This window comes from Caretta caretta, chromosome 7, assembly GCF_965140235.1.
Source record: "Caretta caretta isolate rCarCar2 chromosome 7, rCarCar1.hap1, whole genome shotgun sequence".
NCBI classification, from domain to species: domain Eukaryota; kingdom Metazoa; phylum Chordata; order Testudines; family Cheloniidae; genus Caretta; species Caretta caretta.
In genome coordinates this window covers 92,187,818-92,207,060 of record NC_134212.1, presented here as the reverse complement: position 1 = coordinate 92,207,060, position 19,243 = coordinate 92,187,818, and the positions used below count along the sequence as shown (strand labels likewise).

The following is a 19,243-nucleotide window of genomic DNA, read 5'->3' as shown; positions in this document are numbered from 1 at the left end:
TGAAGACATAGCTTCCTTCTTGAGGGAAGCCTACCAAAATCGTGAGGCTGAGCTTTCACGAGAGAGAGAGAGAAATATATCATGGCAAGAGACTCTTCCTATACTTATCAAAAAACAGGACTGTCTCTGGGTTTACATAGAGTCTTTTGTTTTTAACAAAAGAATTCCAAACAACTTTCTTCAGTTTTGGGTTTCCAACATTCATGGTATTAGGAAAAAATAGGACTTGGGGAAAAGAATTTTCTACAAGGAAAATTAGGGAATGGGATACAGGACCCTAAGAAGTGTACTCTGGAAATTAGGGGAACATTGTGGAAGACCTCCTAATAAAGTGCATGTATAGATGTACACATACACGAGCATTTAAATTTGGGGGAGTGAAAACTGGGAAACATTGCTATTTTCAGAACCGATTACTCATGCTTAATACACAAGGTAAAGACATTCCTATCCTACTACAAAGCTAGTTCACATTCTTCAGTACTAGCACCAGGATGAATACACCTGAAATTCAAACAAGTTATCATAACCAGCATAATAAGTGGTATTTCAGTTACCTTTTACATAAGAGCAGCCTTTGACGTCTTGAGCAAGACGGAGCACCCTTCTTTTCTTGTCATTTGACACTGGGAGCAATAAGTCATAAATGCACTCATTGTAAATCTCACAAAAGGAAACCCAAACAGAAAATTTCATGTAGCTTTCCATGCTCATGTTAGGTTGTTCAGGTTCTTTTAAGGGTTCTTCCAAGTCTGCCAAAACATTTATTCAGTTACACAAATGCTCTGCTCAAATGAAGCCTTTAAAGCAATATAACTTGAGTTAAAAGTTAATCATCATATCTCAGCACAATGACAAATTAGATATCACAAAATATGAACTTTGATTCAGATCAGACTTTACAATAGTAAGAAGCTTTTGTGATCAATAAGCAAATAACATTTTTTGGTCAACTGGGAATCTCTACCACCTACGTTACATTATCATGAGAATCACTGAAGCTCATCTGCTCTTATTCAGTGGCAATAATTGGTTTAAAACCAAGTTTTAAACAAGTTTTATTACATATTTGAACTCTCTTTAGAACATACTTGTCAGTTTAATGCTACTTTTAAATCTTCCCTTTTAAAAAAAACTGAGAATATTTGACATATCTATGGGGCCCATTTTGGATTCCTCTCAATAGTTATAATTAAATAGATTTATTCTAAGTGCTCATAAAAGTTGCCAGGATGATAGCACTAGAAATACCACCATCACCAGCAGGGCAAGTTCCCCCTGCCACAGCCACATCCTACTCTGCAGTCTGCCTTAATTCGGACCTAGATGAGTACTGCAATCTTCATACCAACTTTATCTTTGGCCTCTCTGCCAAGTCTACCGATTGGAGTAGTTTGTGTCATGAGACCCATCCACAAGAAACTATGTACAGCCCAATTGCTGTCAAATGACAAACACTTTCAACTACTAGAAATCTGGGCTCAAAGTGAATCACTGATCTAGAGAATGGCCCTCAGCCTCTTAAAAAAAAAGAAGGTGTGGGGGGGAAATTAAGTGGTTTTAATATAGAACATACCTTCAAATGATTCTGAAGTTTTGCTGTGATTGTTTATGCTGTTTTGAGAGTCTACCTATAAAAACAAGGACAAAAGAAGGAACAAAGATTAATTTTAAAATGCACTGTCCTTATGTCATGGTCGGTATAATATTAGGTATTTAAATCCATCAATTTTGTAACATAGTACTACTGCTCCACTAAAGGCTAGTCAATTGTAGCAACGATATGCCAACATAAGTTTACTGGCCACACAAAGTTTCCAGCGGCTGTTAATGTCACAAAACTAGAGAACTACATCTCCAAATTTCCGATGGGCTGCATGTCAAACTAACAAGCTTGGAACAGCAACAAAACTAAAATGCACACTTGAAGAGCTTAGCTAAATGATTGTAATCACCACATATGCGTTAAGAGACAATGCTAAAGTCTGTTTCAAGCTGAAATAAAAAATTTAAGATTCTGAAGACTATGGGGTACCATTTTTTGCTAAACTTATACTTGTAAATCATAGGAAGAGGAATTCCTACTGCTAATACTTTTAAGTTTATGTATACTTCCAATATCCAGTTTTGTAAAGGTCACACACATAGTACGGCTGCAAATAGCAGAAATGGAATTCATCCACCAAGTACAGTGTACCTTCAAAAGAAAACAACATCGATTAAAAGTGAGATTCTTTATATGGAAACTGTGCCCATGATAAGCTGAGATCTCATCAACAGATTCATGCAACAGCCACAGAAGCCAAGTGGTTATATCACTAAAACTGCAAAGAGGATTTTTAACTTTATACACACAGGGCAAAATCCTGGCCCCACTGACATAAATGGGAGTTTTTCCACTGACTTCAGTGGGGCCATGATTTCAACCACTAAGCATGGGTTACAAGCCATCTCTCCCCAGTCTATTCTATTTTCTCTCCTCCAACCTGTGTCTGGTACTTTCCTCTATCCTATGAGCAGCTCCCCCACTCAGATTCAAAAACATACATGTACTTTTCTGACATCTTTTTATAATCTGTTAAGTGCCTATATTTCAGTCAGCACCTATTATAAAATTTACCTAGTATCTTGAGAGTGCCTGTCCTCTCAGTAACAGCTCCGAAGCAGTAGATTTTGTTTAAAATTATGTAGATTTTTCCACTTACTCTGTGTGTATTGTATAAACTGTCTCAGTTTAAGAGATCTACACTTAAATACTGTCTCCAAATGTAATGACTACACTCCAGAGAATTTTTATTAATAGATGTAATTTTACATCTCCCTCTACTCTGCTATTACACAGGAACTTTGTGAAATGTGCAGCAATATCTGATATATTGTTAAGGCTCAATAATCATACAGAGGGTGGAAAAAAGTTGTTTAATTAAACCTGGGAAATTAAATCCACTGCCAGAGCCAAACTGTTTGGTATCCATAGACAGACACCATACTAGTCAACCCAGAAGCCTAGTGGAGGAAACAAACCTTCCTCCCTACCCACACATTTGCATCAAGTTTCCTTAATTGCTAGTCCTCAGAAGATACCATCCAAGGGACTGAGGGAGGAATAGTTTCAAGGTGAAAACGCTTGCTTGACAGTCTCAAGTATCACAGCTAAGGAAATCAGTTTTAGGTCCTGTTAAAAATCTAATCCAGTCTCATAAGGGAAAGGCACACTGAAGTGGAAGGGGGTGGGAGGGTAATGCAGCATCTGTGGATTCAGGAATTAAACTGCAACTTACAGCACACAGTTCAGTTAGCCATTCCTGATTTTACTTTTCTGGCTTTGGAAAGACATCTGGCTAAGTTTTAACTTATTGCTGTCATCAGGAGAAAAAAAAAACAACTCTGCACCAAAACGGTACTGCTTGTCGGTTTGCCAAGCTGGTCATAGCAGAGGATGCAAGGTTAGATTTGCCCTGCCTGGGCTAAACCAAATTCTTGTGGATCTTTTTGCCTCCTAAGATAAGAAGGGTTATGGAGGGAACAGGAACCTTTCATTCACAACTTTATAGCCCTGAAATCTGTGGATATCTGCAGAACATGTTTGTGGATCAGATGCGGATACAAATTTTGTATCTGCGCAGGTTCTACACAGCTTAGGACACACTTATAGAAGCTGGATCATTGTTGGATTCTTCTTTTTTCCCCTTATCTGGTTTGGTCAGGGTATCAGTCAGGATCAGGAATCGTTTACAATCGTTTACAATTAGAATCGTGTCCCCAAAAGAAGCTTCTGAGAATCCATATGTTGGAACTTTGTTTTAACTTAAGATTCTTGCCTGTAATCTCCTAATCAATGTTTTAGTTTAAACATCTTTGATTATTTTCTGTGCTCTCTTTACCCAAGTTTGTAATCACGTTTAAGAGATTTTACTGCCATCTTTCCTCCCTTTGGAAAACTTTGCTTTTAACTCAGGTTAAAGATCACACAATAGATGTGCTCCACCTCACCAAAAGTGCCACCACTGGAATATCCAGAGAGACAGCCTGGAATTTATTTGGGTTAATTTTCCAATCTGCCTTTATAAAGAAAGGGCAACCCCCTCCAAGTAGTCCCAACTTCCCATCTCCTCTTCATTTTTATTTGTGATGCTCCATGCACTTTACACATTTTGCTTCTATATCATGATAGATGCCATTTACATTTCAAGGCACTCAGGTATTTGATGTTTATGTTAACAGAAGACTAGGCCACTCTGAAACTTCAGCATTCCAGATAACTATTTTTTTTTTTCTTACCACAACCCAAGAATACAGTGCTGCTTCACTATACTCCAGGGCAGAACAGCAGCAAAAAGGTAGGAATCATTAGATGAAGCTCCATCAGAAAACCTATTTCAATCTACTCCTTATACTTTACTCTGGTTTACCTAAATCCCATCTTCCTATCCCAGAAGTCTTCCTTTTCATTTCTACAAGTTTCCATCTCCAAACATTTAACCACATATGTTTGACTACTGCCTTGCCTTACTTTCATGGAAATAAGATCAACCTTACAAACTCAGTAAGTCACTTTTTTAAAAAAAAGTGTGTATACACATACTGTGCGCTATACAAAAAATTCTGACATACCTCTTTCATTAGACGAAGTATTGAATTTTTAACAGCAATTTCTTCTCTCACTTGTTCTTTAGTCAGTCTTATATAATCTCTACATCGAAGGGGTTTGAAATCCATATCTGGATACAGTTTGCCATGAATGCTTTTAAACAACATATCCATAGTTCTTGGCAGAATACCAAGGTCAGCTTCTGTCCCTGTAATCAAAATACAAGAGCTATATCAAGGCCCTGTACGCTCTTAGAAAGCAAGACATTAGTGAAGAGATTAGAACTCATCTTTCTCTTCAGGCAGTAAAAAGGAAGTAGGGGTCATTCCCCCTCATATGCCATCATAGTTACAAGGCAAGCTGCACCTTAAATGCCTTTGTAGTCCCTCAAGTGCACCCCTCAGGCAACAGGCTTCACTTCTCTCAAGGGTAGAAGCCCAGAGTTCAACCTTGGTTGGACTGACTATCTGGGTTGCTGCCCCCCTTGTTTCCAACTGTGTTAACCCAACAGGTTCAATTGTATTTGGCACCTGCAAGAAACTTCCGCGCAGTAGACTATGACCAGTGACTGATTAAAGCAACTCAAACATGTTTATGTAGCTTTATCCATCCAAAGATGCACAACAGTCTGATAAATGGGTTAAGACAACAAAAGCTATTACACATCTGGTCTCACCTACACTTTATCCTTTCCTTGCAAGTTTACGAAGGTTCCACTTAATCCAGATTCTCTCCCTCCTACCCACAACCCCATCCTTCGCCTCAGGCAGAGACAGTCTGCCCTACTGCATTCTCTGCCTGTGTCTCTCACTAGCAGCATCTAAGCTCCAACAGCTCCTCCCTCAGAATTAACTGTTCATGGTCCTTTTGATCTCTAGACTCTTGCACTGATAATACAACTTTTTGTTGGTGCCTGAAAAGAACCTTTCCCACTTGGTTGCCCACCCATTATTCCCAAGAAGTTGTTTACTCCGAGAGATCTTCTAACTATTGTTTTGCTTCTTGCTTGCTCTTCCTAACCATGCCTTTTAATTCACTGTTTAGTCAGACAGAATCAAGCAGGTAAATCAAATTCTATATCAATACAGATATTTCCCTTGTTCTCCACATATGCCCTTTGGCATGAGCATTCAGTGATTAGAGGGGATGGTCAAGTAAGCCAATTAGCAGATGTAGACCAAAAGTGGGAAATTATATTGATAATACTTAAAGGGGGAAAATAAGACCATGGCATTAACTATCAAACGCCGAAGGACAGCTCAGGTCACAGCACCTTTTATTTTCTTACTTGCCCAAGGAGGGAGGCTTATCCACTACAATCTCTCTCCTAATACATTTGGCAAGTGCCGCATGCAAAAGGTGGAGTGTACTACCTCCACACAGGAAGATACGTAACTTAAACAAGTGATCTCATTTATCTCTCTGGTGGCGATTTGCACAAGTCTCAGAACTGTCAGTCTTTCCTTGGGAGAGTCTGATTAGAGTGCAAGAATTCCATGTGTGCTGGCAAAGCAATCTGGAAGACATTTTACTCCACTTACCTGCTCTATGGTTTCATACCCCATCTCTTCCACAAGCACCTTGCATTCATGACCAGTGACTAAAAGGCACTCTGAAGTGTGAGAATTCTTTTAACTGTCTGTGACAGGATCTCCGGGGTGCAGCCTGGGACTATGGGACTGCGTGCTCCCTTAACTCTCTCCAGACAGGGCTGTCTCTCACAATGCCTTACTAGTGACCAGCAGCAAGTCCTTCCAGGTGCTGTGGTCACTCAGCACAACAGCATGTGGAGCCCCACACACCCAGCTAGGTTGCATGAACGCTCCCAGAGCCACTCATGAATCACCTGGAGAAAGGCACCAAAGCCAAATCCCACCCCCCAAGCTCTCAGCACTGTACCTCAGGAATATACTGTCTTGCACTGCTCAAGATGGGCAGTGCAGAATAATTGCTTCATCACTTCAGCAATGGAAAGTGGATATACAAATTTATTTACTATAAGAGATATTAAGTGATAGGCAAAAAAGTCAGAGTTAGTTACCAAAAGATAAAATATAAGCACGCAGTCTAAACTCTCAATTCTATTAGACTGGGAAACATCTAGATTAAGCAGTTTTTCCTCTCCCTAATGGATACTGCAGTTCTTAATATACAGGTTTGTTCCTTAAACCTGGGCCAATCGCCTCTGTTGGAGTCTTCTTCTCAGTGTCAATGGGCTAGTTACACTGGCAATGCTAAAGCATGCAGCAGCAGCGCTTCAATGTGGCTTGTGTGGTTGTGGCAGAGTGCTGGGAGAGAGCTCTCCCAGAGCTCTTAAAAAAAACAAACAAACAAAAAAAAACACCCACCTCCACAAGGGGTGTAGCTCCCAGGCTGGTGCACAGTCTACACTGGTGCTTTACAACGCTGAAACTTGCTGTGCTGGGGGGAGGGGGGTTGGTGAAGAATTTCAATATCATACTTGTCCCCATTCTCCATCCCACCTCCTGCGCTGTTTCTTTCTCTTTTTTTTTTAAAGATATAATTGTCCCCCAGTTGGAAAGACCCTCACAAACACCAGTAGAAGCTAGCTAACTCCACTGAGGGAAGCCATTAAGCGGACTATAGAGGAAGTACTATCAAACACACTAAGTATACAGTTCAAAACAAAAAATGGTTTTTCTCCGGTTCTTCCGTTACTTGTAATACTAGTAAGTTAAAAAAAAAAAGTGATTTCAATAAATTAAATTTGGTGTATTTTTCATATTATCTGCCAGTCTCATACACTTTACTGCTTTGCATTGAGAGCTTTGCTATATTTCACAGCTTTCTGGAAACACCACAATACATAAGAACTTCTGTAGTGTGTTAACACTGCTAAACTTTTTGCAACTTTGAGGTAATCTATCTGAGACTAGAAATCCTGAAATCGATTGTTACTTATTTGAACAAGAGCAATTCCTGAGATTAATGACCATCTGGAAAAGAAAAGGAGTACTTGTGGCACCTTAGAGACTAACCAATTTATTTGAGCATGAGCTTTCGTGAGCTACAGCTCACTTCATCAGATGCATACCGTGGAAACTGCAGCAGACTTTATATATACACAGAGAATATGAAACAATACCTCCTCCCACCCCACTGTCCTGCTGGTAATAGCTTATCTAAAGTGATCATCAGGTGGGCCATTTCCAGCACAAATCCAGGTTTTCTCACCCTCCACCTCCCCACACAAATTCACTCTCCTGCTGGTGCTAGCCCATCCAAAGTGACAACTCTTTACATAATCAAGTCGGGCTATTTCCTGCATAAATCCAGGATTTCTCACATCCCCCCCACCCCCATACACACACAAACTCACTCTCCTGCTGGTAATAGCTCATCTAAACTGACCACTCTCCAAGTTTAAATCCAAGTTAAACCAGAACATCTGGGGGGGGGGGGGTAGGAAAAAACAAGAGGAAACAGGCTACCTTGCATAATGACTTAGCCACTCCCAGTCTCTATTTAAGCCTAAATTAATAGTATCCAATTTGCAAATGAATTCCAATTCAGCAGTTTCTCGCTGGAGTCTGGATTTGAAGTTTTTTTGTTTTAAGATAGCGACCTTCATGTCTGTGATTGCGTGACCAGAGAGACTGAAGTGTTCTCCGACTGGTTTATGAATGTTATAATTCTTGACATCTGATTTGTGTCCATTTATTCTTTTACGTAGAGACTGTCCAGTTTGACCAATGTACATGGCAGAGGGGCATTGCTGGCACATGATGGCATATATCACATTGGTGGATGTGCAGGTGAACGAGCCTCTGATAGTGTGGCTGATGTTATTAGGCCCTGTGATGGTGTCCCCTGAATAGATATGTGGGCACAATTGGCAACGGGCTTTGTTGCAAGGATAAGTTCCTGGGTTAGTGGTTCTGTTGTGTGGTATGTGGTTGTTGGTGAGTATTTGCTTCAGGTTGCGGGGCTGTCTGTAGGCAAGGACTGGCCTGTCTCCCAAGACTTGTGAGAGTGTTGGGTCATCCTTTAGGATAGGTTGTAGATCCTTAATAATGCGTTGGAGGGGTTTTAGTTGGGGGCTGAAGGTGACCGCTAGTGGCGTTCTGTTATTTTCTTTGTTAGGCCTGTCCTGTAGTAGGTAACTTCTGGGAACTCTTCTGGCTCTATCAATCTGTTTCTTTACTTCTACAGGTGGGTATTGTAGTTGTAAGAAAGCTTGACAGAGATCTTGTAGGTGTTTGTCTCTGTCTGAGGGGTTGGAGCAAATGCGGTTGTATCGCAGAGCTTGGCTGTAGACGATGGATCGTGTGGTGTGGTCAGGGTGAAAGCTGGAGGCATGCAGGTAGGAATAGCGGTCAGTAGGTTTCCGGGATAGGGTGGTGTTTATGTGGCCATTGTTTATTAGCACTGTAGTGTCCAGGAAGTGGATCTCTTGTGTGGACTGGACCAGGCTGAGGTTGGTGGTGGGATGGAAATTGTTGAAATCATGGTGGAATTCCTCAAGGGCTTCTTTTCCATGGGTCCAGATGATGAAGATGTCATCAATATAGCGCAAGTAGAGTAGGGGCTTTAGGGGACGAGAGCTGAGAAAGCGTTCTAAATCAGCCATAAAAATGTTGGCATACTGTGGGGCCATGCGGGTACCCATAGCAGTGCCGCTGATCTGAAGCTATACATTGTCCCCAAATGTGAAATAGTTATGGGTAAGGACAAAGTCACAAAGTTCAGGCACCAGGTTAGCCGTGACATTATCGGGGATAGTGTTCTTGACGGCTTGTAGTCCATCTACATCCATCTGGAAAAGAGTTGCCAGTGCTCATTAACCATAACCTATATCACCAGTTCTTCAGGCAGTAACCCATAAAAAGGTTATTACTGCTAATAAAGCAATTTGTTAATTGTATCAATAAAAATCAATTTCACATAGCACAAGATCAATCAGAATAGCGCTGTCACTCTACCTGGTATTTCTGGATAATTAACACCTACTACAGCAGCCACAGATATTTTGTTAATTATGATCTGATTGAATTCACACAAGACTAGGTATGTCCTATTTTCCTTCCTTTTATAGGAAAATGTCTGGAACTAAAGGAAGGATGACACCTGCTGGTCTGCAATGAGCAGCATAGATTGATTTAAAATCGAGGAAATTTAAATCAAGTGGAAAGCCTCAATTTAAATAATCAATTGTAATCAGCTTTTCCATTTGTACTTCAGTTATTTTCTAAAAAAGTGCACTCTTATTTGTTATAACCATTAAAACATGTTGATTCACAAATAAATTGCGCCTTTACATGAGATTTGCATCTTTTTGCAACCTAGGCTGGTAAGCTAAATACACATTTAAGTCATTATAAAGCCTAATATTTTCAGATTATTAATTGTACATTTTAGTATGTTAGAAACTAGTGAATGATATATTGCTTATTTACCTAATTAACATTTTACTCATTTGCGTCAGCCACATTAGGATGGTAAATAGAATTTAATCAAACAAAACAGCATAAGTTTTATTAAAAAAACCTGAAATGTTTTCCATACAAACTTCTTACCAAGACACGTTCCACATTTATGACTAAATGATGTATTGAAGATTTATCAGTAGAGGGATTAACTGTAGTCAGTGAATTAAATTAAGTGTCAAGTCAGCCTAGGAAATTTTTCAAATATGTCTAAGTGAAAGTGACTGGAGCTACAGTTCCTACTTGTCTAGGTCTCTTAAAAACGACTTAAGTTACTTAGTTTTTAAAAATTTGAAAGATAGCCTAATACATCTCATCCCCTCCCTCCTTGTTTTCATTCATGGACTGGAAGAACAAGACAAGTTTTCCTGCTTTTACAACTCCATCGATATCTCTACTTTAAATGAATTAGTCCAAATAATGAAGATATTCTCTGTGCCTGCAGAAAAGGCTACTGTTTTCAAAAGCTGGATTAGCAATTAAATTCTGGTTCCAGGTGCTTAGCTGGGATTTCCTTCAATTCAGTGGTGTGACTTTGCAAGCATGTACTGCTTGAATGGTTCACCTCCAGTCCTGAAATTTGTTATGGTTGGCATGACCGATGGGTGATTATTAGATACCCATGTCATAGCAGCAGCATCTTCTTCAGCAGTTAAGCTTCTACCCAAGTATATTGGGTTGAGACTATTAGCAAGAAAAGGAGGTAGAGCAAGTGCTCGATATATCTGCTTCTTTACTGCCTGTAATTTCCTTTCTTCGGTGTCTCCTTTAGTTCCTTCCAAATTTTGACAGAATCAGTGATACAGCATCCATCTTTCTGCAGTTTGCCCAAAGCTAAGGAAATATACTGAAACCTATCTTCCATGATTCTCTTTAGTCTGATGTTGACTGTGATAGTTCCATCTATTTTGTCACGATTTTCTTCACGAATTGTAGTCAGAATAAGCTACTTGTTAATATATAGCTCAAAACAGTCAGCCACTGAATTCCATCAAACATCTTGGGGAAAAATTAGTTTAGATTCTCTTTCTCTGGTCAGAAAAGCTGAAGCAAAGTGATTTTTATGGAAGTATTGTGCAGCTTCAACAACATTTTCCTTTATTCCCAAGTAGCAGTATTCTACTCTATGGGCATTGTTTCCGTAAGAAGGACAACTCCATCTTGTTGTCACACAATCACATATTACTGGATCATTGTGTACATTGCTATACCCATCAAGACTCTGATTAACTAAAATTCTGTCAATGTTTTCTGCACACTGTTCAGATTTCCTTCTCATACACTGTATCCAGTAACCTTTCAGAAATGTCTGGTCTTCTGGGTGGAGTGTAGTCTGGTCGTAATGATTGAATGATATCAATGAAATATTTGTCCTGAACAAGATGAAAGGAAGAATTTGTTGTATACATGAACTAAGCAATCTTTTCATCTATGGAGTCTTGCTGTAATTTGCTGGTCTTGATTATGACCTCATCCATGGTTTTACTTGATGAAGAAAGCTTTTTTTTTTTTTTAATTATTTTATATATAAAAACAAAAACAAAACAAAAACAAAAACACAGGTAGTTACTGTCTCATGTATTTTTAGTTGCAGCACTGCGGTGGTACAGCAGATGACTCTGAAGTTGCAGTCATTACAGATAATGGATGTTCATAACCCCTTATGAATAAGCTGGACCCTGAAACAAAATGATAAAGAAAAAAAGTTACTCTCACCTCACTGAGTACTACTCAATGCACTGCTTTATTAATTTATTAAGATTGTAAGTGAAAGATTCCTCCTCAAAGCTGTTTGTATCACAATTTATTTTAAACCCAATTTTATAGCAAAATAAAATAAGGATTATCTAAATCTGTTTAAAACCTTATCTCTAGTAACATGCCAAACTGCTTGAAAAATTTTAAATGCTAAAATTCATAAATGCCTACTAAAACTTCACTTTTAAACAGGAAATCTTCACTTAGGATGTTTGATTATACTGAGCAATTTAAAAAGTCATTTCAGAAGTCCAGCAGTAACAGTTTATAAAAAAGGTAATTGATAAATACGCCCATTATATTTTGAACACAAACATTTTGAAATTCATAAGTAAACCACCCAAACTTACATGGTCATAAATTTGTGCTTATCATTTACTAGCACAGTAAGACATGGTAAACAGTTCATAAGAATGGTGCAAAAATATGTTTACTAACCAATTGATCCAGATTGTTCAGATGTGTCTATATCCTCATCTTCAAAGTCATTGCCTTCTGAGGAGAATTTTCATAATGTTGTTTCATTCCGACAACCAGGCTCTGCATCTCTTTGCTGCACTGTTTACATTTGGCACAAGTTCCTTTTTTACCCAGGGGTACAGGAATTTCTTGAGAATAATCCCCAAACAGTCTTTTTTTTTTTTTACGAACTGCAGCTATGGCAGTTTTTCCCCCTCCAGTCCCTGGGTGCTGAAAACACTACAGGCTGCACTCTGTGAAGAATCTTGTCCCTTCTTCCCACAATATCCTGCTTTGACACTAGCGTTGCTCCTTTCTGGTTGCACACACTGCTCATTCTCCCTTGTTACATAACTCCCTGCATCATCCCATCCCCAGAAAAAAAGACAGTCCATGACTTCAGCTGGTATAACCCACTTTTGCACCGCAACATTTTATTTCTTTAGAAACAGAGGCAGGCATTTGAGAAATTAATGGATTTCTGTTTGTGTCTGTGAGCACATGCAAAGAGACAAAGCAAAGATATTTCTTGAAGTAGCCAGAACCATGGGCTGGTAGTTACTGGCAGATCAATGTCTTTTCCATGAGCTGGAGAGTAAGTTTCCATGTTGGGTTGGAATCCTAAATATTCATATTCAAATGAGCCAACCAGAGCTCAGGTAGGGAGATACTATAAAACAGGAATAAGAGACCACCCAGGTGGGCTCAGTGGATGATCGGTGTCTCTCGGAGTCAGAGGCTGGGTCCCAATGCTTAGGATGACTTTGCCAGTCTCTTGCTCCCAGCAGACCTGGGACCCCACAGAATAAAGCCCTTAATACAGAGCATGACCTACTGCAGGGATGCTGGAACAATTTGTATCGTGAGGTTGCTGAACCAAACTGTAAACCATGTATATGACAGAAACCACTTCAAGCCGGGGTGCAGCAGCACCTCCAAACAAACCGAGTTCCAGAACCTAATACCTATTGTGCCAGATTTAAAAAAACTTCACCTCAAAAGTTAGAATTGAAGAGGGGTGGGGGAAGAGAGGGAGAAAAGAGAATTTTTTAAACAGAAAAGCAGCCTTTAATTCAAAATTTTGATAGTCTCATGAATTCAGCATATTTATGTTTTATTTAAAAAATATTGAGATTATAATAAATTTAGGCCTTTACATATTTTGTATTAAATTCAGTTTTTTAAATAAGCTTTTTCTTTCTAAAAAGAAACCCATCATTTAAGTAACAAAATAAAAAAATCCAATCTAAATGTTTTTAAAATCTCTCTTTATCCATTCTGTGTTGGAGGATATTATTGTCAATTATAACCTTAACAGCTTGTGACAAATTTAATTTTATACACACACAAAGCAGGTGTGCAAACAAGTTTCAGAAAATGTCTGTTTTCTGCTCATTATGATCAATTTCTACTACTCTCTATTTGAGGCCAACGTTCACTTTCAGCAGATAGATAGCTGCTACTTGACCTTATGAGGAGGTACACCACCCACAGTTTAACTTGTGTATAGTCTGCTTATATTTTGAACTATACACATATGCTTCTTCATTACAAAGAGGTGTTTTTGTTGGTATTACCAGTTTTTAAGTTGTTTTATTGTACATTCAGGGAGAGTTGCAAAATCCAAATAAATGTGTAATGGAGATAAGCTTATATACAGGCCAAAAAAAACACCCCACAAACAAATTAAAAAAAAAAAAAAAACCCACACACACCTCAGGCACTTGAACAACATTTGGCTAATTCAGAAGCCTACACACACAGATTTTTGTAATTTCAAGGTTCAAGAAAATGTTAGTAGTACCTTGGAATGTGTAGGTTTTTCCAGCATTTGTCACACCATAAGTGAAAATAAGACGATTGTGTCCCTCCAAGAAGTCTTGTACTGGTTGTTTCACAGTTCCGTCAAAGAACTCTTCCTGAGTTGTTTCAGGTCCAAATACCTAAACATTAGCAAGAGGCAGTTTATGACCTTCTGCTGTTTTAAAAGGACCATTTAGGGGTGGGGAAGAAATAGCAGTTTGCATCTAGGCACTTATCAGTTAAATGTATATAAAATGTTCCCCATTTTAAAAAAGGATTAAAAACAAAACAAAAAAAATAAACTTGTTCTGGGCAAGATTCAACAAGTTTCCACATTGCAAAATGAAGTTTGTCTCAAGTATCATCTGCTTACTCGTGAAAAAGTGAATTTCTGCACCATCTGCCCTACATTTTTTTCACTCAGCCGACAGATCATGGAATTCTTAGGGCCCTTCAATATAATGTTAGTTGAGTCTTGAATAGAAACACAGTCCTGTAAAGGAAAAAAGTTGGATTTTTAAGCTCAGGAGAAAAATTGTATAGTGACATCTTAGCTAAAACAGTTTTGTAAAAAAGACCATTTGAAGTTTTATGTAGAAAGAGCCAAACCTGAGATTCATTTTCTTTTTCAGTTGCTGTGAAAGGCCTTATACGAAGGCAAACTTGTATATGTTCCTTGGAATCCAAACTGTTCCTCTTTATTAACCAAAAAAAAAAAAAAAAAAAAAAGATTACCTTCAATTAATAGCATTGCTCATATTCTAGTTTGACAATTAGCACGGTAAGATATTAAATTCTAATTATTTCAGGTCCCTTACGCCCCCCACCCCCAGCATAATTCATTCATTTATTGCTGCAAGTGCATTGGCCCTTCTAGAAATTCACCTTAATAACCCTATAAAATATTTAGAATGACTTCTTGTAGCATACAAAGATATGCCACACAGTTTAGGCCAAGTAATAATTGAAACTAAAAGCCACCAGCATACCCCATATTATCCTTTGTATCTTGAAATTAATTTCTGCATTACTAGGCAGGACAGGAGGAGACTATAGATTTTACCAACGTTTCCTGCAAGTTATTGTTGATAATCATCACTTTTTGTGTTGGTATCAAAAGTATCCAGCAAAAACGATGCCGTCAACTACATAGACTGTGACAAAGTAGAACTTCAAAATAAGATGAAAACAAGTAGGCCAGTCAATATACATGTACAAATAAGTCTCTGAATTTCTCTGCCTCTGATGACAGAAGTTACTCTAAATATAAGAGGCTATCTTTTTTTGATTAACACAGTGACAGGACTATCAAGGCACAAATACAGGAATTCATTACTATAGCATCCAATTTAAAAGGTTTCCTTTTTAATTTATACAGAAGTATGGATATGCTTGCTTTATCATTAAAAGGAACAGGCTATATAGATGCTTCACAATTTAAGTAATTTCATTTTTAAAATTAACAAAGTAGACTGTTTAACATTCTCACCTGGCTTGTATCCAAGTTTGAAGAAACCAGGGAAAATTCATCTGAGAGATCTGCTTTAAGGTCCTCAACATTTACTGGCCCAATTCTCGGAGGTAGCTCAACACTAGCAATATAGGACGGTCTTATAATTGTTGCTTTATCCAAAACTGGTTCCATTCTGCAAAAATAAAGCCAACTATTCAACCAGCATGGCATGCCTGAAGACATGAGAAGCCAACATAATACATGTATTTTATTTATTTTCAAACCTTATGCATAAATACAGTTTCCAACAGGCTGGGGCATAAGGAGAAAAAAACATCCCAAAAAGTGCATACAAACTTTCAGATGTTAGCTAAAGAGGAGCTCCAGCCTGGAAGGATGAAGGGAGAGCATTCAAAAGAATACAGACTCTTGACAACAATGCTACCACCCACCATCGAGTGTAATTAGGCAGCCCAAAAAAGAATTTGAAGAGCAACTAGCAAAAGATACAGAAACTAACAGCAAAAATAATGTTAAGTACATCAGGAGCAGGAAGCCGGCCAAACAATCAGTGGACCCACAGGATGATTGAGATTCTAAAGGAGCACTCAAGGAAGATAAGGTTATTGTGAAGAAGCTAACATTAATTCTTTGCATCACTCTTCACTGCTGAGGATGTGAGGGAGATTCCCACACCTGAGACATTCTTTTTAGATGACAAATCTGAGGAACTGTCCCAGACTGAGGCATCAATAGAGGTGATTTTGGAACAAATTAATAAATTAAACAGTAATAAGGCACAGGATCAGATGGGACTCATCCAAGCGTTCTGAAGGAATTCAAATACAAGATTACAGAACTGCTAGCTATGGTATGTAAATCCATCACTTAAATCAGCTTCTGTACCAGATGACTGGAGGATAGCTAATGGAACTCCAATTTAAATAAACAAAAACTAACAACCAAAAACACTCTCCAGAGGCGATCCTTGCAATTACAAGCCAGTAAGCCTAACTCCAGTACGAGGCAAATTGGCTGAAACTACACTAAAGAACAGAATTACCAGACACATAAATGAACACAATGGGGGGGAGGGAGGGAGTCAACATAGCTTTCATAAAGGAAAATCATGCCTCACCAATCAATCAACCAGAATTCTTTGAGGAGGGGGCAAACAAAAGTGGACAAAGGTGATCCAGTGGATAGCGTACTTGGACTTTCACAAAGCCTTTGACAAGGTCCCTCAAAAAAGGCACTTAAGCAAATTAAGCACTCATGGGATAAGAAGGAAGATCCTCTTCTGGATCAGTAACTGGTTAAAAATAGTAAACAAATGGAAGGAATGGTCAGTTTTCAGGATGGAGACAGGTAAATAGCAGTGGCCCACAGGGATCTGTAGTAGGACCAGTGCAGTTCATCATATTCATAAATGATCTGGAGAAAGGGGCAAAGAGTGAGGTGGCAAAATTTTCAGATACAAAATTACTCAAGATGATTAAGATCCAATGCTGACTGTAAAGAATTGCCAAAGAATCGCATAAAACTGGGTGGCTGGGCAACAAAATGGCAAATTAAATTCAATGTTGATAAACACAAAGTAACACACACTGGAAAACATAACCCCAACTATACATACAAAATGATGGGGTCTAAATGAGCTGTTACCACTCAAGAAAGATCTTGAGGACATCATGGCTAGTTCTCTGAAAACATTGGCTCGATGTACAGCGTCAGTAAAAAACGCTAATAATGTTAGGAACCATTAGGAAAGGGATAGATACGAAGACAGTAAATATCATAGTGCCACTACATAAATTCATGGTAGTCAACACCTTGAATATGGTGTGCAGTTCAGATTACCCCATCTCAAAAACAAAAGATATTAGAATTAGAACGGCCATACTGCATCAGACCAAAGGTCCATCTAGCCCAGTATCCTGTCTTCTGACAGTGGCCAGTGCCTGGTGCCCCAGAGAGAATGAACAGGTAATCATCAAGTGATCCATTCCCTGTCTCTCATTTCCAGCTGGAAAAGATACAGAAACAATCAACAAAAACGATTAGGGATAGGGTACATCTTCCAGATGAGGAGAGATTAAAAAGACTAGAACTATTAAGCTTAGTCATCACATTTCTAAGGGGAGATATCAGAGGTACTCCTGGGGGAATTCTTTGCCACCGTGCATACGCAGAATTTATGTCCCCTGCAGATTTCTTTGCTTCCTTGCAGAAGGATGACTTTCTGACCCTCCCCAGCAATATGTTTTGGGGGCTCAGGGCAGCTGGCAGAGAAGTAGATCACTGTGGGGGAGGAAGCGGGACTGGGGAAAACCTGGCTGGTGGCTCCTACCCTGCACCAGGCTCAACTGCTATTCCCAGCTGGGCTAGGGAGGACAGGACTTCCTCTTCCCTTGCACAGCATCTGGAGCCAAGTCAGACCCACTCCCAGATTTCTCCCTTGACTGAAGGAAGCTCTACAAACGCCCCCTCCTGCTCCCCCACTTCCTGCACCCATCGCTTCTCAGATGCAGCGGGAGGGATCCCTGTACAGGGAGCTGCTCCCCCATCTGCCCAACCCCTGTGCATCGAGACTCCCTAATCCCCCCACCTGCACTCAGAACCCCCCCCAAATAAGCCAAACTCCCCCCTGACCTGGGCCACCCTGATAAGCTGCTCGCACCCAGATGCGTCTGGACCGTCCCCGCACACCTATATCCCCCTGCTGAACTCTGCCCCCCGATCCTCAACCACCTTCATCTGGACACCCCTGCAGAGTCCAATTACCATTGCACCCAGAAACCCCTCCCCTTCCCCCCCCCAAGCCTCCGTGCATCCAGATCCCCCACACACCCAGATCTCCTACTGAGCTGCCTGCATCCAGACTGCCCCACACAGAACCCTCTCAACCCACACCTGGATCCTCCCCACACTAGGATCCTTGCTGAGCCTGCCTGCCCACACCTGGTGCACCTGGCACAGAGGAGCAGGCACCGTCTCACCGCTGAGTCCTTCGCCCAAGGGGAGCTGCACAGTGATCTCCCACCTTTGTGCAGCCAGTGGCTTGTGTTCCCCAATGACATGCTGGAGCCTCATTTATTTAACAAATATAATTTGCAGAATTTTAAAATATTGTGCACAGAACTTTTTTTTTGGTGCAGAATGCCATCAGGAGTATATAGAGGTCTATGAAATCAGAATGGTGTGGACAAAGTGGAGTATCCTTATTCTTTGAACAACACAAGAATCACGGGTCAAACAAAAAAAAGGAAGTACTTCACACATACAGTCAACCTGTAGAACTTGTTTCCAGGGGATGCTGTGAAGGCCAAAAGTATAACTGGGTTCAAAAGAAGAATTAGGTAAGGTCATGGAGAATAGATCCATTTATGGCTATTAGCCAAGAGGATCAGAGGTGCAACCCCATGCTCTGGGTGTCCTAAGCCATTAACTACCAGAAGCTGGGAATGGATCACTTGATAATTGCCCTATTCTGTTCATTCCCTCCGAAGAACCTCACATTGGCCAGTCAGAAGATAGGATACTGGGATTGTGGAATATTTAGCCGTTTCTACATATGCCCTTTAACACTTCCCGAATCTCAGAACAACACTGCCCAAAATCCAGACAAGTGTCTCTTCAAGCTGTTTCTGCCACTTCAGAGGTCAACCACCAAGTATAAATTAGAGCAGTTTTAATCAGGGTGTACACTAAACCAGGGTGTCCACTAGTCAA

At 39.7% G+C, this 19,243-nt stretch overlaps 1 protein-coding gene across 2 annotated transcripts in view; it reads right to left on the bottom strand.

The window, feature by feature from the left end:
- The window catches only part of KIF20B (kinesin family member 20B), a 76,128-nt gene that overhangs the window by 54,634 nt on the left and 2,251 nt on the right, over window positions 1-19,243 (bottom strand). For both annotated transcript variants that reach the window (XM_075130949.1, XM_048858422.2), the window contains exons 2-8: window positions 15,548-15,704; window positions 14,668-14,754; window positions 14,432-14,551; window positions 14,060-14,198; window positions 4,615-4,799; window positions 1,577-1,631; window positions 558-752 (exon numbers count right to left, since the gene is read on the bottom strand). In XM_075130949.1, the coding sequence (XP_074987050.1) occupies window positions 558-752; window positions 1,577-1,631; window positions 4,615-4,799; window positions 14,060-14,198; window positions 14,432-14,551; window positions 14,668-14,754; window positions 15,548-15,703 (937 nt within the window). In that variant the 5' untranslated portion in view covers window position 15,704. The remainder of the gene's footprint in view (window positions 1-557; window positions 753-1,576; window positions 1,632-4,614; window positions 4,800-14,059; window positions 14,199-14,431; window positions 14,552-14,667; window positions 14,755-15,547; window positions 15,705-19,243) is intronic.